This window comes from Coregonus clupeaformis, chromosome 21 (genome assembly GCF_020615455.1).
Source record: "Coregonus clupeaformis isolate EN_2021a chromosome 21, ASM2061545v1, whole genome shotgun sequence".
In the NCBI taxonomy this organism is placed as follows: domain Eukaryota; kingdom Metazoa; phylum Chordata; class Actinopteri; order Salmoniformes; family Salmonidae; genus Coregonus; species Coregonus clupeaformis.
The window spans coordinates 49,657,797-49,680,781 of record NC_059212.1 but is presented as its reverse complement, the minus strand read 5'-3'; the positions used below and the strand labels follow the sequence as shown (position 1 = coordinate 49,680,781).

General features: G+C 40.1%; 1 protein-coding gene across 1 annotated transcript; it reads right to left on the bottom strand.

The window, feature by feature from the left end:
* Window positions 1-2,134: 2,134 nt before the first annotated feature.
* On the bottom strand, window positions 2,135-21,270 carry LOC121534672 (natural killer cell receptor 2B4-like). Its single transcript, XM_041841255.2, has 6 exons — window positions 21,150-21,270; window positions 6,964-7,149; window positions 6,403-6,684; window positions 6,114-6,215; window positions 2,644-2,684; window positions 2,135-2,379 (listed from the first exon to the last, which is right to left on the bottom strand). The coding sequence occupies exons 1-6, from the start codon at window positions 21,268-21,270 to the stop codon at window positions 2,227-2,229; spliced, it is 885 nt and encodes a 294-aa protein (XP_041697189.2). The 3' UTR covers window positions 2,135-2,226.
* Window positions 21,271-22,985: the final 1,715 nt, after the last annotated feature.

The window sequence follows — 22,985 nt, the reverse complement described above, 5'->3', positions numbered from 1 at the left end:
GTTGAGGGAGAAACCCAGACAAATCTATAACTGCGATGAGTCTGGGTTTCGTAGAGACCAGAGCAGGCACAAAGTGCTGGCTCCCCGGAGCGCAAAACACGTGTACCAGCAGGCTCTGGGGACCAAGGAGCACATCACAGTGCTGGCCTGCTTCAACTCAGCTGGGGAGGACGTCCCCCTGTTTATCATCTACCCCGAGTGTTTCCCTGGTGGCCACTACACACTGGGAGGCCCCCCCAAGCCTTGTATGGACGGTCAAACAGTGGCTACATTGACGGGGACCTGTTCAGGAAGTGGTTTTAGCACTTCATTAAGCATGCAGTGAAGGAGCGCCTTCTCCTCTTCGATGGGCACAAGAGCCACATGGACCCGGAGGTGCTCGCGGCGGCACTAAGGGAAGGGGTTATACTTCTTTGTCTTCCACCACACTGCACCCATGTCCTGCAGCCGCAGGAAGTGGCATACTTTGGCCCTTTAAAGGCTGAGTTCTCCAAGGTAGCTGGAGACCTTAGCCATTTTGACCACTCCTACATGGTAAACAAATCAGAATTTGCCAGAGAATTCGGCTACCCGTACCAGCGCTGCAAGGACATGCGCAATGTGGTGGAAGGGTTTAAGAAGTGTGGCCTCTTCCCTTTTGACCCTTCAGCCATTGAAGGGTCCTGTTTAATGTTGTTTCGGTCCCTACCAGGTCCCACCACCGCCTCTCCTGGAACCAGCAGCACTGTGCCGTCCATCAGCACCTCCTGCCCAGCGACCACAGGAGGACCCTCAGCCCCTGCTCCAGTCCCAGCTCTAGAAGAGCACCCCCTAATAGAGGGGGGGCTGATAGCAAAGGACCTGGGGCACATCCTTACTGTCCTGAAGTATCGGCTGGACCGATACAGAAGACTCCCTGTGGTCGCCACATGCCTCACCGGGGAGGAATACACGCGCCAGTGTCAGGAGAGGGGTGAGAAGGAGAGGGCAGAGGCAGAGGAGAAAGAGCGTCGGGCAGCCCTCAGAACACAGAGGGCACAGGAGAGGGCTGCCATGGATGAGACCATTGACGCCATCGCCTCTGCTGGAACCCCCGCTGGAACCACTCCTGACAGCTGCATCAACACTGCCAGTGCCTCCCAGTGTGCAACACCTGTAGGAGCCGCCAGAGTCCCCAGCTGCAGAAGAAGGCCACGTGCCTACTTTCCCGGCCACACCATCGTCGGCCCCTCAACCCCACCATTACAAACACCAGCTCCTCCAAGCCATTGTTGGCGGTTTCGTCCACCACCACCACGATGCACACCACCCCCCCTGTCTGTCACCACCAACGCGGCCTCCTCTGGACCAACTGCCTCCTCCGTCTCCCCTGGTCACACCACCATAGCAGCCTCGTCTGGTGTGTTCTCTCTTTATATATCTACAGTCCATAGCACCAGCCCTCAAGTCATGTCCACCTCCAAAACATCTGCAGCTTCCTCCAGAGGTATTGATGTAAAAAAGTTGAAAAGGGTTTTCATGAAACATGCTCTGTCTAACACGACTTTTTCTCAAACTGCAGAACAGAAAAGGAAGAGAAAAGCTCCACCGGCCACCTCTGTCACGCCACCCATGACACCACTCTCAGGTACTTCATAATCTGTTTTTCTCTCTCTGTTGTATAAATTACTATTGTTGTTGTAGAACTTCTACATTTTGCAAAACCATGTTAATCAATTTGATTATTATTATTACTTTTTTTTATAAAAGAAGACATCCCCTGCTGAGCTTGCTGCGGGGAGCGTGATCCGCCTGCAAGCTCCCCTCAGGAGTGTAGATCCGAGGTGCCATGGGTGTGCTGTGACTTCTGCCAGCACTGGTTCCACTGGTGTGCAGTGCGATCCAGAGCTGGCGGTGGAGCTGGATTTTTATTGTGATTTTTGTGACAATATAGGGATGGAGGTCGAGATTTCATTGTTTGTTTTGTTTGTTTTCATGTGAAATTCTTTATAAAAAATAAATAAAAAAATACATGTCTAAAATACATATATATATTTATTCAACCCATCTTGTGTATTTATTCCTTTACTTTCCAAGTGCATCTCTGCAACACAAACTCCAACAGTGTTTTCATTGTTTATGTCAATGCACATTACTGAAATTAGTTTTATTTGATGTAAATTATTCATACTCATTTATATTTTAGTATTAAACTGTTATCTACTATCTCAAAACATAAGATGAATCTGTAAAACAAATTATGAGACATTATTTGGTTACAACACTGAATTTGATGAAGGTCATGGGGTGGTTCACAGGCTGGAGATGGGGGTCTCCTGCCTCACTGTAGATGGTGAGTGATGCTGGACCTTCACCTGGAGACACCTGCTCTTCACCACCTGCTTGACTGTTATCTGGAGTCTGGAGAATGAAAACATACAGCAATAACTTCACTAGGAATTTATGAATGGTGACCCAGGTATAAAACAAGGCCTTTAATGACCTCAAATCAATTCATTTAATATTTCTCAGTGACTGTTAAATGCTCTACAATATAAGCAATATGAGAAATGAACATGAGTTTATCGGTAATTCAGGTTTCATCAATTTTCCATTAACTGCATTTTTTACATGTCATCCACAACGACACAGTATCAGTGATGTTAAATATCTGATGGATCTTACCCCAACTGTAGCATAATCTGTATTAATTTCCCTTTTGCCACCTATAAACAAACCACATAAATCCAATAAAGATTCACTATGAGTGTATATATACGGGACCAGTCAAAAGTTTGGACACACCTACTCATTCCAGTGTTTTTACTATTTTCTACATTATAGAATAATAGTGAAGACATCAAAACTATGAAATAACACATATGGAATCATGTAGTAACCCAAAAATTAAACAAATCAAAATATATTTGAGATTCTTCAAAGTAGCCACCCTTTGCCTTGATGATAGCTTTGCACACTCTTGTCATTCTTTCAACCAGCTTCACCTGGAATGCTTTTCCAACAGTCTTGAAGGAGTTCCCACATATGCTGAGCACTTGTTGGCTAGTTTTCCTTCACTCTGCGGTCCAATTCATCCCAAACCATCTCAATTGGGTTGAGGTCGGGCGATTGTGGAGGCCAGGTCATCTGATGCAGCACTCCATCACTCTCCTTGGTCAAATAGCCCTTACACAGCCTTGAGGTGTGTGTTGGGTCATTGTCCTGTTGAAAAACAAATGATAGTCCCACTATGCGCAAACCAGATGGGATGGCTTATTGCTGCAGAATGCAGTGGTAGCCATGCTGGTTAAGTGTGCCTTGAATTCTAAATAAATCACCTACAGTGTCACCAGCAAAGCACCCCCACACCATCACAACTCCTCCTCCATGTTTAACGGTGGGAACCACACATGCAGAGATAATTTGTTCACCTACTCTGCATCTCACAAAGACAAGGCGGTTGGAACCAAAAATCTCAAATTTGGATTCATCAGACCAAAGGACAGATTTCCATGGGTCTAAGGTTCATTACTCGTGTTTCTTGGCCCAAGCAAGTCTCTTCTTATTAGTGGTGTCCTTTAGTAGTGGTTTCTTTGCAGCAATTCAACCATGAAGGCCTGAACCTCTGAACATTTGATGTTGAGATGTGTCTGTTACTTGAACTCTGTGAAGCATTTATTTGGGCTGCAATCTGAGGTGCAGTTATTCTAATGAATGTATCCTCTGCAGCAGAGGTATCTCTGGGTCTTTCTTTCCTGTGGCGGTCCTCATGAGAGACACTTTCATCATAGCGCTTGATGGTTTCTGCGACTGCACTTGAAGAAACGTTCAAAGTTCTTGACATTTTCCGTATTGACTGACCTTCATGTCTTAAAGTAATGATGGACTGTTGTTTCTCTTTGCTTATTTGAGCTGTTCTTGCCGTAATATGGACTTGGTCTTTTACCAAATAGAGCCATCTTCTGTATACCACCCCTACCTTGTCACAACACAACTGATTGGCTCAAACGCATTAAGAAGGAAAGAAATTCCACAAATTAACTTTAAAGAAGGCACACCTGCTAATTGAAACGCATTCCAGGTTATTACCTCATGAAACTGGTTGAGAGAATGCAGAGAGTGTGCAAAGCTGTAATCAAGGCAAAGGGTGGCTACTTTGAAGAATCTAACATCTAAAATATATTTTGATTTGTTTAACACTTTTTTGGTTACTACATGATTCCATTTGTGTTATTTCATAGTTTTGATGTCTTCACTATTGTTTGCAATGTAGAAAATAGTACAAATAAGGAAAAACCCTTGAATTAGTTGGTGTCCAAACTTTTAACTGGTACTGTATATATTTTTATATATATGTAATATATATATATATATATATATATATATATATATATATATATATATATATATATATATATATACAGTGAGGGAAAAAAGTATTTGATCCTCTGCTGATATTGTGTTTGCCCACTGACAAAGAAATGATCAGTCTATAATTTTAATGGTAGGTTTATTTGAACAGTGAGAGACAGAATAACAACAAAGAAATCCAGAAAAACGCATGTCAAACATGTTATAAATTGATTTGCATTTTAATGAGGGAAATAAGTATTTGACCCCCTCTCAATCAGAAAGATTTCAGGCTCCCAGGTGTCTTTTATACAGGTAATGAGCTGAGATTAGGAGCACACTCTTAAAGGGAGTGCTCCTTATCTCAGCTTGTTAGCTGTATAAAAGACACCTGTCCACAGAAGCAATCAATCAACCAGATTCCAAACTCTCCACCATGGCCAAGACCAAAGAGCTCTCCAAGGATGTCAGGGACAAGATTGTAGACCTACACAAGGCCAGAATGGGCTACAAGACCATTGCCAAGCAGCTTGGTGAGAAGGTGACAACAGTTGGTGCGATTATTCGCAAATGGAAGAAACACAAAATAACTGTCAATCTCCCTCGGCCTGGGGCTCCATGCAAGATCTCACCTTGTGAAGTTGCAATGATCATGAGAACGGTGAGGAATCAGCCCAGAACTACACGGGGGGATCTTGTCAATGATCTCAAGGCAGCTGGGACCATAGTCACCAAGAAAACAATTGGTAACACACTACGCCGTGAAGGACTGAAATCCTGCAGCGCCCGCAAGGTCCCCCTGCTCAAGAAAGCACATATACAGGGCCGTCTGAAGTTTGCCAATGAACATCTGAATGATTCAGAGGAGAACTGGATGAAAGTGTTGTGGTCAGATGAGACCAAAATCGAGCTCTTTGGCATCAACTCAACTCGCCGTGTTTGGAGGAGGAGGAATGCTGCCTATGACCCCAAGAACACCATCCCCACCGTCAAACATGGAGGTGGAAACATTATGCTTTGTGGGTGTTTTTCTGCTAAGGGGACAGGACAACTTCACCGCATCAAAGGGACGATGGACGGGGCCATGTACCGTCAAATCTTGGGTTAGAACCTCCTTCCCTCAGCCAGGGCATTGAAAATGGGTTGTGGATGGGTATTCCAGCATGACAATGACCCAAAACACACGGCCAAGGCAACAAAGGAGTGGCTCAAGAAGAAGCATATTAAGGTCCTGGAGTGGCTTAGCCAGTCTCCAGACCTTAATCCCATAGAAAATCTGTGGAGTGAGCTGAAGGTTCGAGTTGCCAAACGTCAGCCTCGAAACCTTAATGACTTGGAGAAGATCTGCAAAGAGGAGTGGGACAAAATCCCTCCTGAGATGTGTGCAAACCTGGTGGCCAACTACAAGAAACATCTGACCTCTGTGATTGCCAACAAGGGTTTTGCCACCAAGTATTAAGTAATGTTTTGCAGAGGGGTCAAATACTTATTTCCCTCATTAAAATGCAAATCAATTTATAACATTTTTTACATGCGTTTTTCTGGATTTTTGTTTTGTTATTTTGTCTCTCACTGTTCAAATAAACCTACCATTAAAATTATAGACTGATCATGTCTTTGTCAGTGGTCAAACGTACAAAATCAGCAGGGGATCAAATACTTTTTTCTCTTTCACTGTATATATATATATATATATATAATGTGAAATCATTACAGCCTGTTATCTACGGTATTCACAGTAGCTTAATTAATATAATAAGGTTTCTGTAATAAGAGTGGTCCTGCAGCAGGAACTGTGACTTCACCTTTATTTGGCTTTCGCCAATAAAAAAGGGCACATCCAACCAAGGTGAAGATGATGATGAAGATGAAGATGATGACGACTGTGACAGCGTAGTTGTGGTCCGCTTCGTGGAAATACAGTGACATCAAAATCTCAACGTCAACATAGCATATCAAATCTCATCTAGTCTAATTTAGTGTGTGTGTGTGTGTGTGTGTGTATGTGTGTGTGTGTGTGTGTGTGTGTGTGTGTGTGTGTGTGTGTGTGTGTGTGTGTGTGTGTGTGTGTGTGCATGCATGGGAATGTCTTACCAGATTTAGATACACAAATCGTTTCGATCTCCTTGGTGTCGTTGGCCCAGCTGACTTGGTTGCTGTGGTTACAGATGATGGAACCCCCTGCCACATAGACAGAGAGCAGGGGGACAGTGGAGGTCTCAGCCCCTCTACTCTCTCCTCCCACCTGAGAGCAGGTGCTGTTGTTACAGCTGGAGGTGACAGAGCTGTTCTGACCTCTGCAGGTTACATTCGCATTACAGGGGTCACTCTTGGTGGAGACAGGGTCCACTGTCAGTACCGGAGGCTCAACTCTCTCTGAAAACACATAGATAAACAGACAAATAGATAGGGTTAGAAAAACACACAAATGCACACACGCATGCCTATCCATTTACACAGAAACACATACGACAAATGGCTGATCATTTTTCTAGTCACCATTTACTGTGGTTGACATTTTCTGTACCTTAAGCTGCAGTAAATTAGAGTTCATTTAACCTGAGATAGAATTCACATTTCACTACTGATTGCTACAGCTCTGTAACCATAGTGATACAAAAGAAGAGCGGGAGGGAAGGAAGGAGGAAATCCTACCATGAACTGATATCTGGTACTTGGCAACATCTGTGTTTTCTTCACCACTCACTACTGCATGGTAAAGTCCACTGTCTCCTTCCTGTAGGTTCTTCAGTAGCAGAGAGAAGTTTCCCTCACTAAACTCAACCCTGCCTTGGTATTTAGGAAATGCTTTCACTTTTGATGATTCATTTAAGTATTTTACTAAATTGTGAGATATGTTAAACGTCCACTTTAAATCATAAATATATTTTAGTTTAGCATATCCCTGGACATCCAGACGAACATTTTGTCCCTTCAGTACAAACAGTTTCAGAGTCTCGGTGCTGGACTCTGTGAAATAAACAGACAGAAAACTTCATGTAAAAATGAAACAGTCTATCAAGATCACTGTAAAAAATAAATAGATGTTGATTCAATGTACAATTGTAAGGCAACCAGCTGCAGTGGGATTGTGCGTTTGCTCAACATTTGGGAATATATACGGTGCCTTCAGAAAGTATTCATACCCCTTGACTTTTTGAACATTTTGTTACGTTACAGCCTTAATTTAAAATGGAGTGAATTCAGATTGTTTTGTCACTGGCCTACACACGATACCCCATAATGCGAATGTTTTTGCAAAGTAATTAAAAATGAAAAGCTGAAAGGTCTTGAGTCAATACGTATTCAACCCCTTTGTTATGGCAAGCCTAAATAAGTAGTAAAAATTTGCATAACAAGTCACATAATGAGTTGCATGGACTCACTCTGTGTGCAATAGTGTTAAGAAGACAATGCATGTTCCTGAGTGGCTGAGTTACAGTTTTGACTTTCATCTACTTGAAAATATATGGCAAGACCTGAAAATGGTCGTCTTGCAATGATCAGCAACCAATTTGACAGAGCTTGAAGAATTTTGAAAGTAATAATGGGAAAATGTTGCACGATACAGGTGTGGAAAGCTCTTAGAGACTTGCCCAGAAAGACTCACAGCTGTAATCGCTGCCAAAGGTTATTCTACAAAGTATGGACTCGTTTCACCTTGTCATTATGGGGAATTGTGTGTAGATGGGTCAGAAAAAAAATATGTTTAACGCATTTTGAATTCAGGCTGTAACACAACCAAATGTGGAATAAGTCAAGGGGTATGAATACTTTCTGAAGGCGCTGTAGCTGAACCAACATACTGTACATTCTCAAGTTGAATTGTATGTTCATTCAACTTAGAATTTTAGAGGGAGGGTTCTAAGCTGACATATGGAATTGTTTTAAGATGGATCACTTAGCTATTTGATTTAGAATTGTAGGACCCTTTAGGTCTAAAAATATATATATAAAACAATTATTTGATAAAATATCGAATTTGGCCTTTACTACTATAGCCTATAGAAACACATTGAATAACACATTTATAAATGGCAAAAAAGACAGTCAAAAAATAAATAATAAGGAATAATGTTTTGAAGTGTCTGTCCTATATCTAGGAGATATAAGAAAGCTCAGGAAATATACACTACCGTTCAAAAGTTTGGGGTCACCTAGAAATTTCCTTGTTTTCCATGAAAACATACATGAAATGAGTTTGAATAGGAAATATAGCAAAATGAATAGGAAATGTAGTCATTGACAAGGTTAGAAATAATGATTTTTAATTGAAATAATAATTGTGTCCTTCAAACTTTGCTTTCGTCAAAGAATCCTCCATTTGCAGCAATTACAGCCTTGCAGACCTTTGGCATTCTAGTTGTCAATTTGTTGAGGTAATCTGAAGAGATTTTACCCCATGCTTCCTGAAGCACCTCCCACAAGTTGGATTGGCTTGATGGGCACTTCTTACGTACCATACGGTCAAGCTGCTCCCACAACAGCTCAATAGGGTTGAGATCCGGTGACTGTGCTGGCCACTCCATTATAGACAGAATACCAGCTGACTGCTTCTTCCCTAAATAGTTATTGCATAGTTTGGAGCTGTGCTTTGGGTCATTGTCCTGTTGTAGGAGGAAATTGGCTCCAATCAAGCGCCGTCCATAGGGTATGGCATGGCGTTGCAAAATTGAGTGATAGCCTTCCTTCTTCAAGATCCCTTTTACCCTGTACAAATCTCCCACTTTACCACCACCAAAGCACCCCCATCTCTTTCTATTCTGGTTAGAGCCAGTTTGCGCTGTTCTGTGAAGGGAGTAGTACACAGCGTTGTACGAGATCTTCAGTTTCTTGGCAATTTCTTGCATGGAATAGCCTTCATTTCTCAGAACAAGAATAGACTGATGAGTTTCAGAAGAAAGTTATTTGTTTCTGGCCATTTTGATCCTGTAATCGAACCCACAATTGCTGATGCTCCAGATACTCAACTAGTCTCAAGAAGGCCAGTTTTATTGCTTCTTTAATCAGCACAACAGTTTTCAGCTGTGCTAACATAATTGCAAGAGGGTTTTCTAATGATCAATTAGCCTTTTAAAATGATAAACTTGGATTAGCAAACACAACGTGCCATTGGAACACAGGACTGATGGTTGCTGATAATGGGCCTCTGTACGCCTATGTAGATATTCCATAAAAAATCAGCCGTTTCCAGCTACAATAGCCATTTACAACATTAACAATGTCTACACTGTATTTCTGATCAATTTGATGTTATTTTATGCTTTTCTTTCGAAAACAAGGACATTTCTAAGTGACCCCAAACTTTTGAACAATAGTGTATATATTTTCACACATATTTAACCCCTTTTTTTTGGGTAGGTATAAATGTTTTACAGAGACCACCGGAGACCAACTTCGTGTTGGTGAGAGTCTCATCTTTCTATAGAGTGGTCACATTATTAAACTGTTCGGACACTACAGACGTTTTGTGAGCAGACAGATTTTCAGGATGTCTCATGGTCTGACACACCGCTGTAGCTCGGCCACCTTCCATCGCATATGTGGAAGGCCGCCATAGGTGGATGTGGTGGATTGAGACGCAACGCATGCAAAAACACAGATATCTCTAGTTTAAACGGACATATTTTGTTTAGATTGACACCGGTGAGTCAATGGCAAGGGGTTAAGTAAACAAACTGTAACACATTAGCTCAAATTCTTGTCCTTTTGAAGTCCACTCAACTCGCAGAGTAATGCTCATTAAGAAATTGCTTAATTTGTCTTTTTTTGCTACTTCGTTTGCTGCTTGTAATACAGAACAGTGCAACAGTATATTTATGGCAACTATAGTTGAATTAGCATGAATCACAAAACACTTTGCCTCTTTTTATTTTTATTTTTTATTTTTATTTCACCTTTATTTAACCAGGTAAGCCAGTTGAGAACAAGTTCTCATTTACAACTGCGACCTGGCCAAGATAAAGCAAAGCAGTGCGATAAAAACAACACAGAGTTACATATGGGGTAAAAAAACATAAAGTCAAAAATACAACAGAAAATATATATACAGTGTGTGCAAATGTAGCAAGTTATGGAGGTAAGGCAATAAATAGGCTATAGTGCAAAATAATTACAATAGTATTAACACTGGAATGCTAGATGTGCAAGAGATTATGTGCAAATAGAGATACTGGGGTGCAAAAGAGCAAAATAAATAACAATATAGGGATGAGGTAGTTGGGTGGGCTAATTTCAGATGGGCTGTGTACAGGTGCAGTGATCGGTAAGGTGCTCTGACAACTGATGCTTAAAGTTAGTGAGGGAGATAAGAGTCTCCAGCTTCAGAGATTTTTGCAATTCGTTCCAGTCATTGGCAGCAGAGAACTGGAAGGAATGGCGGCCAAAGGAGGTGTTGGCTTTGGGAATGACCAGTGAGATATACCTGCTGGAGCGCAGACTACGGGTGGGTGCTGCTATGGTGACCAATGAGCGAAGATAAGGCGGGATTTGCCTAGCAGTGATTTATAGATGGCCTGGAGCCAGTGGGTTTGACGACGAACATGTAGTGAGGACCAGCCAACAAGAGCGTACAGGTCACAGTGGTGGGTAGTGTATGGGGCTTTGGAGACAAAACGGATGGTACTGTGATAGACTACATCCAATTTGCTGAGTAGAGTGTTGGAGGCTATTTTGTAAATGACATCGCCGAAGTCAAGGATCGGTAGGATAGTCAGTTTTACGAGGGCATGTTTGGCAGCATGAGTGAAGGAGGCTTTGTTGCGAAATAGGAAGCCGATTCTAGATTTAACTTTGGATTGGAGATTCTTTATGTGAGTCTGGAAGGAGAGTTTACAGTCTAACCAGACACCTAGGTATTTGTAGTTGTCCACATACTCTAGGTCAGACCCGTCGAGAGTGGTGATTCTAGTCGGGTGGGCGGGTGCCAGCAGCGTTCGATTGAAAAGCATTTAGTTTTACTAGTGTTTAAGAGCAATTGGAGGCTACTGAAGGAGTGTTGTATGGCATTGAAGCTCGTTTGGAGGTTTGTTAACACAGTGTCCAATGAAGGGCCAGATGTATACAAAATGGTGTCGTCTGCGTAGAGGTGGATCTGAGAGTCACCAGCAGCAAGAGCGACATCATTGATATACACGGAGAAAAGTGTCGGCCCAAGAATTGAACCCTGTGGCACCCCCATAGAGACTGCCATAGGTCCAGACAACAGGCCCTCCGATTTGACACACTGAACTCTATCTGAGAAGTAGTTGGTGAACCAGGCGAGGCAGTCATTTGAGAAACCAAGGCTATTTAGTCTGCCAATAAGAATGCGGTGGTTGACAGAGTCGAAAGCCTTGGCCAGGTCGATGAAGACGGCTGCACAGTACTGTCTATTATCAATCGCGGTTATAATATCGTTTAGGACCTTGAGCGTGGCTGAAGTGCACCCATGACCAGCTCGGAAACCGGATTGCATAGCGGAGAAGGTACGGTGGTATTCGAAATGGTCGGTGATCTGTTTGTTAACTTGGCTTTCAAATACTTTCGAAAGGCAGGGCAGGATGGATATAGGTCTGTAGCAGTTTGGATCTAGAGTGTCACCCCCTTTGAAGAGGGGGGATGACCGCGGCAGCTTTCCAATCTCTGGGGATCTCAGACGTTATGAAAGAGAGGTTGAACAGACTAGTAATAGGGGTTGCGACAATTTCGCGGCTAGTTTTAGAAAGAAAGGGTCCAGATTGTCTAGCCCAGCTGATTTGTAGGGGTCCAGATTTTGCAGCTCTTTCAAAACGTCAGCTGTCTGAATTTGTGTGAAGGAGAAGCGGGGGGGGGGCATGGGCAAGTTGTAGCGGAGGGTGTTGAGTTGGTGGCCGGGGTAGTGGTAGCCAGATGGAAAGCATGGCCAGCTGTAGCAAAATGCTTGTTGAAATTCTCGATTATTGTAGATTTATCGGTGGTGATAGTGTTTCCTAGCCTCAGTGCAGTGGGCAACTGGGAGGAAGTGCTCTTATTCTCCATGGACTTTACAGTGTCCCAAAACTTGTTGGAGTTAGTGCTACAGGATGCAAATTTCTGTTTGAAAAAGTTAGCCTTTGCTTTCCTGACTGCTTTCCTGACTACTTCCCTGAAAAGTTGCATATCGCGGGGGCTATTTGATGCTATGCATTGTACTAAACCCCCCTTAATTCCGAGACCTGTTATAAGATACAGTATGATGGGTGATGTTTCATGCATTAAAGTGTGTTTCTTTTCATTGTAGAGTTTGTGGTCTAAAATATATATCCATCATGAAACCAGTTGGCTTATAAATGGCTGTCAACGTTCTGTCAATGTATCACCCCCTACCCTCGCTGCTGAAGCTGTGGCTTTCCACATCCTGTGGCTCAACATGTTTCTCATGCTTTTATACTAATCCTATACAGAACAGTATGCTTCAACAAATGACTCTACTAACTAACCAATTGATCCATGTCAACAGATAGAACTACTTCTCTGGATTACAACCAAATTGTGATAAATGTACTATATTACGTTTTGGATCATTCAAAAATAAAAAATGTACATTACCATGTAGTTTACCAATAAAATGGTCTGATGGTGATGTGGATATACTCGGAATACATATCCCAAATGAAATACATTTGAATAGAAAGTTAGCAAAAATAGATAAGATCTTGCTACCATGGAAAGGTAAATACCTGTCAATTTGTGGAAAAATCACCCTGATTAACTCTTTAGTATTATCCCATTTTACCTATTTGCTTATGGTCTTGCCTACGCCTAGCAAACAGTTTTTTAAATGATAGGAGAAAAAAATATTCAATTTTATTTGGAACAATTTCTGAGGACAGAAATTATTAAATATTAAAGCATTATACCTATCACTAAAAGTTTCAGTCATACAAAAGTTATACTTAAATCCGAACTGGTTCTCTAGCAAATTAGTAAGATTGTCTCACCCAGTGTTCAAGAATGGCCTTTTTCCCTTTATTCAGAATACAACCTCTCACTTTCAGTTATTTGAAAAGGAAATAATCTCCCAAATATCACTATTTCTAAAACAAGCCATATTGGTTACAATTTCAATTTAATCCTCCAGAAACGACAGAAGAAATAATGCAACAAATATTGTGGTTAAACTCAAATGTACTAATTGATAAAAAATTATTATTTTTTGAAAATGTGTTTTAAAAAGGTATACTCTTCGTAAATGATATCATCGGTAGGGCTGGTGGAGTTATGTTGCACATGCAGCTAACAAAAACATATGGAAATTGTGAATAGTTATGCACGGTCAAGTTTTCTGTTCTTTTGTCTTATTTCGTATTTGTTTCACAATAAAAAAACTTTGCATCTTCAAAGTGGTAGGCATGTTGTGTAAATCAAATGATACAAACCCCCCAAAAATAAATTTTAATCCCAGGTTGTAAGGCAACAAAATAGGAAAAATGCCAAGGGGGGTGAATACTTTCGCAAGCCACTGTATATGGCAAATACAAATCCAATATGGATGGTGTTGAGAGATAGATGTGTGGTGTTGAAGGATGGGACTAATAACAACTAATAACAACTAATAACAACAAGATAACTAATGTAAAGCATACTGTGTCCATAATAACTATATAGGTTTTAGGTTGAGAGCTTTTGTGAAAGAGCACAGTTAGAAAGATATGGCATATAGAAGCAAACCGGATGGACATCATGAAAATTATTGGAGAGGTTGAGGGTAGAGGAAGTTCAGGAGTAAAAACAAACAAAATATAATTATTGTAGAATTGACTGTGTCCATAAAATGTATATAGTATGTATAAGCTGGAAGTAGAGGCCTAAGCATTGTTGTTCACTAGTTTACTCCAATTAGGGAAGGGGTGGTGGGGTTGGAAAGTAATAAAGGGAAAAATATTTTTAAAAAGCTTAATATTAAAGCTGATCTACCCCCTAATTTTTTTTAAACAAACATTAAAAAAAAACAAATGAAAAAACCCCAGATATAACTACTTTCAATGAAATATCATAATATCATAATTATATTCAATTGCAAATATTATAATATCTATTTAAAATATCAGAATTATATTCCATTTCAAATATTATAATATCTATTTAAAATATCAGAATTATATTCCATTTCAAATATTATAATATCTATTTAAAATATCAGAATTCTATTCCATTTCAAATATTATAATATCTATTTAAAATATCAGAATTCTATTACATTTCAAATATTATAATATCTATTTAAAATATCAGAATTCTATTACATTTCAAATATTATAATATCTATTTAAAATATCAGAATTCTATTCCATTTCAAATATTATAATATATATTTAAAATATCAGAGTTCTATTTGCATCAAATATCAGAATTCTACTCCAAAAGTAATATTATCAGTGGAACATTCAACAGCTGTACAATAGAGAATACCAGAGAGATATCGTAAGTTTTAGTTATTCATGTAATCTACCCTAGTGTTCTTACCCCCTGATAGAAAACCTATCCCCATACAGAGAAAAACCTCTGTGATACGGTTATTTGGGATCTGACATCAAGACACGTGGTAAAGTACAGTAGGAGGGATGACATATCAGGTATATGACTGGATATCCAGTATATTTCAGTGACAGTTATCTGAAGAAGAGTGAAGAGTGGCTTATCAATTCCTTCCCAGGCCTGACTCCTGCCAGGTCACACAGGAAGCCTGGCGTGTTTTGACAGGGCTCGCTGGGTGTCTTGTGTGTCCTGGTAGGACCCAGGCTACCCTGTCTTGCCTTTCCTCTTGTTGTTTGTTTATCATGTTTGAATGTTTGTTGTCACTGTGCTGTTGTTGTCGTTGTCTTTGATTTAAAAATAAATAAATAGCAAAAAATTACTAACGAACATGTGAGTAGCCCATCCCTAACATCAATTGAAACTATCAGCACTACTGCCTGTCACTTGCCGGCCTTTCCGATCAGATTATTGGTATACATATCTAATCAATAGAGTGAATATTAGAGCAAAGGTAGAATGGTAGAATATTTACCTGATCCTTGGACAAGAGCTGATAGAAAAACAATGTAATGTAATTGAGCTGCCATACTTTTTGTTGAACATACGGAGTAAAACAGGAAGTTAAAGTAACTTCCTCAACTAAGCGTGCCTCAGCAGCCACTTAACCCTCCCGTTGTCCTAGGGTCAAAATGACCCGCCACTGTGTTGAACCAACTTTATTTAATTTTTATATTTTTTGGATCATTTGTGAGAAGGAGGCAGTGAGACTTTAAAGAAAGTATCACTGCCTCCTCCTCACAAATGATCCAAAAAATCTAAAAATTAAATAAAGTTGGTTCAACACAGTGTCGGGTCATTTTGACCCTAGGACAACGGGAGGGTTAAGTAGCACATTTTAAGAAAATAGCGTTAAGGAAATATTTACTAAATAAAATAAAGTAAAATAAAAATAAAAAGTAACACAATAAAATAACAGGTTAGTCTAGGTATTTTGTACGTGTTGGTAGGGGTAAAGTGACTATGCAAGGCCGACAGACAAGTTCCTTACTTTCTCCCCCTTCCACTTTCCTCTTCCACTTTTGCGGTAAGGCTGCAATTATTTGGTTGTAATTTTGGGTAGAGCAGACATTTCCATATGTTAGCTGCATGTGCGACATAACTCCACCAGTCCTACCGATGATATCATTTACGAAGATTATACCTTTTTTAAACATTCTGTCAAAAAATAAAGTTTTTTTGTGAATTAGTATATTTGAATTTAACCACAATATTTGTTGCATTATTTGTTCTGTCGTTTCTGGAGGATTAAATTGAAAGTGCAACCAACTTTCTATGGCTTGTTTTAGAAATAGTGATATTTGGGAGATGATTTCCTTTTCAAATAACTGCAAATGAGTTGTTGTAATCTGAATAAAGGGAAAAAGGCCTTTCTTGAACATTGGGTGAGACAATCTTACTAATTTGCTTGAGAACCAGTTCGGATTTAAGTATAACTTTTGTATGACTGAAGCTTTTAGTGATAGGTCTAATGCTTTAATATTTAATAATTTCTGTCCTCCGAATTCATATTCATTATATAAATATGTCCTTTTAATTTTGTCTGGCTTGCCGTTCCAAATAAAATTGAATATTTTTTTCTCATATAATTTAAAAAACTGTTCGCTAGGCGTAGGCAAGACCATAAGCAAATAGGTAAACTGGGATAATACTAAAGAGTTAATCAGGGTGATTTTTCCACAAATTGACAGGTATTTTCCTTTCCATGGTAGTAAAATCTTATCTATTTTTGCTAACTTTCTATAAAAATTCATTGAAGTGAGATCATTTATTTCCTTTGGGATATGTATTCCGAGTATATCCACATCACCATCAGACCATTTTATTGGTAAACTACATGGTAATGTAAACATTTTATTTTTTAGTGATCCAATATGTAATATAGTACATAATTTGGTTGTAATCCAGAGAGGTTAGAAAATGTATATAGATCCTCTATGAGGCTGTGGAGGGATTCTAGTTGTGGATTTAAAAGAAAACATGAATCATCAGCGTACAATGACACCTTTGTTTTTAAGCCCTGGATTTCTAATCCTCTGATATTATTATTGGATCTGATTTTAATAGCTAACATCTCGATGGCCACAATAAATAGATATGCCGATAGTGGACAACCTTGTTTCACTCCTCTTGACAGTTTAAAACTTTCTGAGAAATAGCCATTATTTACTATTTTACACCTAGGGTTACTATACATGATTTTGACCCATTTTATAAGACATTCTCCAAAATTGAAATGCTCCAGGCATTTATATATAAACCCCAGTCGAACTTTATCAAATGCCTTTTCGAAGTCTGCTATGAATAGCAGGCCTGGTTTCCCATATTTTCCATAGTGTTCTATTGTTTCCAATACTTGCCTTATATTATCTCCAATGTATCTTCCATGTAAAAAACCTGTCTGATTAGAATGAATAATATCCGACAATACCTTTTTTAATTCTATGCGCTATACATTTTGCTAGGATTTTTGCATCACAACACTGAAGTGTAAGGGGCCTCCAATTTTGTAAATGGACTGGATCTTTATATTTTCCACTTGTATCCTGTTTCAGTAATAATGAGATCTTCTTCTTGAGTGTCAGATAATCTACCATTTACATAGGAGTGGTTAAAACATGCTAATAACGGTCCTCTTAGTATATCAAAAAAGGTTTGGTATACCTCGACTGGTATGCCATCCAACCCTGGAGTTTTCCCAGACTTAAAGTCTTTAATTGCATCCAGAAGTTCTTCCTCTGTAATTTCACCTTCACGTGAGTCTTTCTGTGAATGACTTCTTAGTAAACTGAAATTGAGAAACGATTTATGTCCAAAGTTTGTGTAGATTAAAATCACTCCCTGCATTGACTGGCTTTTGGATTAAAATTGATCCCAACCATATTGTAAAGAATCAACATCGTAATGAATTTTCTAATTATAACAAGTATTTTTTACTTATGTTAAAAAGACGTTCCGAAAACGTCCGAAACCCTACCTCTTCAAATAGAATCATAAATAACACATCAGTAAGTCTTATCCCCCCCCTCCAAAAAAGCGTGCACCAGTTTTTTACTAATAGCACAGATTTAGCTGTTAACTTCATTATTGAGAAAAAATATACTTGCTACGACTGTGATATGTGGTTGTCTCACCTAGCTATCTTAAGATGAATGGACTAACTGTAAGTTGCTCTTAATAAGAGCGTCTGCTAAATGACTAAAATGTAAAGGTAAATGCAATGTTGTAAGAATTATTTTTAATTTCAAATAAACTTTTATAACCAAAACAGATATAACCCCAGCAGGCAAAATGTAGCACATGACATCTTAAAGGGATACTTCATGATTTTGGCAAGGCCTTTATTTACTTAACATTTTTATGTCTCTGTGTCCAGTATGAAGAAAGTTAGAGGTGGTTTCGCAAGCCAATGCTAACTAGCGTTAGCCTAATGACTGGAATTCTATCAAAATCAAAAAAATCATTAAACATACAAATACAAAAATCCTGCAAAATTAGTGAACTAGGCCTTTACTACTCCTGTATTAGCAGAGAAATATTACATTTTCAGGATGGAAAAACAGTTTCATTGTCAACTTAAACGACCGAACCCAGATAGAAAGCATGCAGAAAAGATTTTGAACTATATATATATATGTTTTAATAATACTATCTTTGAGAACTAACAATCAAATAAACGCTAGACAGTCAGGGAGAATCAAACATTTCTAAAACCGGGCACTGCCCATTGATATTGTTATAATGTTGGAGCAGAGTAACTGCTAAAATTATCTCTCAAACTGTGGAGAATTGCTGAAAATTTGCTTCAACACAGCAAAACGTTCTCTCAGCTCAATGGAGAAATGTGTAGAATTGCAAAATTGCTTTACAACAGCAAAGTTCTCTCTACACCGCCAAGATACCTTTCTAGCTAATAGACTATGTTAAAATGTACACTTCCTCTTGTACTGTGAGGAGGTCAAAGTAATTAAACTATCTACCAAATCTATTCATTTAAAAAATGTATTACTTCTCCTTGCCATTATCGTTCACTTGATGATGAGACAAGATGTGACTTTCTTTTTGTTGCAAACTTATGATTGGGTCCCTGGGTCGCCGGTTTGCCTGGGCGGGGGTCCCTCGGCAAGAACAGTTTGAAAACCCCTGTTCTACAGTACATTTGGCATGTACCAATAAGAAAAGAATCATGAAATCTACAGTGTTATATATTTGTATGTTTTGAAAGCGTATGAATGGACGACTGTTGACATTGAAGCTGCTTCAGTACAAACGCTAATGTCTGGCACCCTATTTCCTATATAGTGCACTACTTTTGACCAGGGACCAAGAAGCTCTATAAAGGGAATAGGGTACTATTTGGGATACATTCTAAGCATTCAGGGCCTTTCCATGGCCTTCCCCGTCCCAAGCCAAAAGACACTGAACTCCTTTACATCTCTCTCTACGTACCAATATCATGTAAATGAACAACAAGCAATTAATTCATCATTTGAACAGTTGTAGTAATCTTTTAACAGACCCTGCTTAGAATCCAGTGTACGCCAGAACTGGGTTGAAATACTATTTCAAATCTTTCAAATACTTTTGAGCGATTGCTTTAGTCTGCCTGAAGTGCCAAGTGGGCAACGTTTACCTTGTCAGAACTATTCTATTGGTTACATTAAGCCAGGCAAGCTCAATCAAGCACAGATCAAGAATTTTAGATGATTTCAAATAGTATTTGAACCCCGGTCTGCTGTTTGTGTCTCAGTGTGTAGGCTCTCAGACATTGCTGATGCGGACACTGACTCTGACCCTACTTTCTCTGACCCTCCCTCTCCCTTCCTCTCCTCTCTCCCTGTAACTCTGCTCCAATTGGATCTTCTCTGGGTCAGTGCCCTCAACCCTGCTCCCTTCTCCTCCTCCTCTGCCATTGTAACTCTGAGGGCGAGACATTTGGAAAAGGGGCGTGGTAAGGTAAGGGGGGAGAAGGGGAGAGAGAGCGAGAGAGAGAAACTTGAAATACAGACTCAATGTGATCTATTTGATTTCAAGGGCAGGAAATAGCCCTGTCACACACACACAAACACACTCACACACAGATCCATTGGCACACTTCTAGGGTACGTCCCAAATGGCATACTATTCCTTACATAGTGCAGTACTTGACCAGGGCCCAAAAGTATATAGGAAATAGGGTGCGTGGTGGATCCGCCTGCCTCCTGGGCTGCACCACTTCCTGTGCCCCTTTTAGTTTTTGTATGTTTGATTTTAATTAGCATGGTTTTAAAGTGAAGGAGTAGTGGAAATGGATGAACTGATAAAAGTGAACGCAAAGTATGGAAAACTTAACTATGAATATGGATTGATGTCTAGAACATCATTGCTACGTTTTATTGTGAAAACCATACCTTCAAAATACGTTTGAAAACTGTTCCTTTGTTCTCTGCCTCTACTTCACACTACCTGCTCAACCCAGATTCTAAAGAATATGTCAAGTTTTTTATAACAACTTATAAAGCATTACTGTATATCTGCAGGCTTTAAGTAAAGTGTTAGCAAGTTTTACTTATATGAAAGACATATGCGTCACCATGAACAGCACCTAGCCTGTTGTTGTTACTGCTGTCAGTGTGGTTGCTCAATTTAGGGCAACAGGAAGCAGACACAAGCAAACCGACTTTTCACACTATATCCTCTTGGTTACTTTGTATATATGTCCGTCTACCAATCATATTCATTTGAGCACCATCTTAACACCATGAAGTTGAAAATGTCTCTCCTTTTGGGGTTTGGATTGCTGACCTGCATAGCATCATCAGGTAGTCTTGTGTGTATCCTGTGTCTATATGAATACATTATGTAGCCTATGACAAAAAAATTAACAGACTTGATATTCAACCGTTCGCCACACAAAAGTAAAAAAAAAAAATAGATATATATTGTTTTTATGATCAAACGCAAAATAAGAAAAAAAATAGATATAATCCAAACTGACCTGTCTTAATTATTTGATTTTACCATTCTTTTTGTGATACTTGTTATTGTGGAAATGCTTGATGTATTCCATCTTACATTTTCACATGAAGTGTTCTGCCTATTTATTTCACAGACCTTCCCTGGGACAAGGTCATTGATGAGGAACCCCTTGTCGGCCATTGCTGCCCAGTCCTCGGTGAGAAAGTGTTGGATACCTGACTGTTTGAACAGTTATTTGTCGCTGATGGAGCCGGTATACAGTGAGGACACAAAGGTGATCGGTCCATGAATTATTATTCCCACTAAGGCCTTCATTGTGCAGTGCGGTTTGTAGTTGGAGAACATCTCACTCTGCAGCAGACGAGAGAACGGTGTCTGACACCTGAGCTCGGTGCAGTCAACGATGACCTGTGCGTCTGGGTAGCTTTTAAATTCCTCCGGCAGGTTGGCCTTCACTTCCTCTTGTGACATCCAGATAGTAACTGCTCCGAGCAGGGTGTAAGGAAAGCTGGCCCAAGTGACGATGACCCTACTGACTGTAGAGGGATGGATGTGAAACCGTTGGCCCAGGTCTCTGCCCTTCAACCCCAGAGGGAGATGTGTGAGAAAGAGGAATAGCTCATCCACTGGCTGTAACGTCTGTCTCTGTAACCCCAGGCAACATATAAAAGTATTTGGACAGTGACATATCTTTGGGTTTTTTGGCCCTGTATTCCAGCACTTTGGATTTGAAAAGATTAATCCTATGTGAATCGTGAATATGAATCGTGAATAACGATTTTTTCCCCCACTGTATCTGAGAGCTACAGTGGGGAAAAAAAGTATTTAGTCAGCCACCAATTGTGCAAGTTCTCCCACTTAAAAAGTTGAGAGAGGCCTGTAATTTTAATCATAGGTACACGTCAACTATGACAGACAAATTGAGAAAAACATTTCCAGAAAATCACATTGCAGGATTTTTTTTGAATTTATTTGCAAATTATGGTGGAAAATAAGTATTTGGTCAATAACAAAAGTTTCTCAATACTTTGTTATATACCCTTTGTTGGCAATGACACAGGTCAAACGTTTTCTGTAAGTCTTCACAAGGTTTTCACACACTGTTGCTGGTATTTTGGCCCATTCCTCCATGCAGATCTCCTCTAGAGCAGTGATGTTTTGGGGCTGTGGCTGGGCAACACAGACTTTCAACTCCCTCCAAAGATTTTCTATGGGGTTGAGATCTGGAGACTGGCTAGGCCACTCCAGGACCTTGAAATGCTTCTTACGAAGCCACTCCTTCGTTGCCCGGGCGGTGTGTTTGGGATCATTGTCATGCTGAAAGACCCAGCCACATTTCATCTTCAATGCCCTTGCTGATGGAAGGAGGTTTTCACTCAAAATCTCACGATACATGGCCCCATTCATTCTTTCCTTTACACGGATCAGTCGTCCTGGTCCCTTTGCAGAAAAACAGCCCCGAAGCATGATGTTTCCACACCCATGCTTCACAGTAGGTATGGTGTTCTTTGGATGCAACTCAGCATTTCATTGTCCTCCAAACACGACGAGTTGAGTTTTTACCAAAAAGTTATATTTTGGTTTCATCTGACCATATGACATTCTCCCAATCCTCTTCTGGATCATCCAAATGCACTCTAGCAAACTTCAGACGGGCCTGGACATGTACTGGCTTAAGCAGGGGGACAGGATTTGAGTCCCTGGCGGCGTAGTGTGTTACTGATGGTAGGCTTTGTTACTTTGGTCCCAGCTCTCTGCAGGTCATTCACTAGGTCCCCCCGTGTGGTTCTGGGATTTTTGCTCACCGTTCTTGTGATCATTTTGACCCCACGGGGTGAGATCTTGCGTGGAGCCCCAGATCGAGGGAGATTATCAGTGGTCTTGTATGTCTTCCATTTCCTAATAATTGCTCCCACAGTTGATTTCTTCAAACCAAGCTGCTTACCTATTGCAGATTCAGTCTTCCCAGCCTGGTGCAGGTCTACAATTTTGTTTCTGGTGTCCTTTGACAGCTCTTTGGTCTTGGCCATAGTGGAGTTTGGAGTGTGACTGTTTGAGGTTGTGGACAGGTGTCTTTTATACTGATAACAAGTTCAAACAGGTGCCATTAATACAGGTAACGAGTGGAGGACAGAGGAGCATCTTAAAGAAGAAGTTACAGGTCTGTGAGAGCCAGAAATCTTGCT

Excerpts from the sequence above, each read along its gene's own strand:
- LOC121534672 (XM_041841255.2), bottom strand. The coding sequence starts at position 21,270 with ATGTCACAAGAGGAAGTGAAGGCCAACCTGCCGGAGGAATTTAAAAGC. Across the intron at positions 6,685-6,963 it reads GTACCAGATATCAGTTCATG|AGAGAGTTGAGCCTCCGGTA; the intron begins GTAGGATTTCCT and ends ATGTGTTTTCAG. Across the intron at positions 6,216-6,402 it reads GATTTGTGTATCTAAATCTG|CGGACCACAACTACGCTGTC; the intron begins GTAAGACATTCC and ends ATTTCCACGAAG.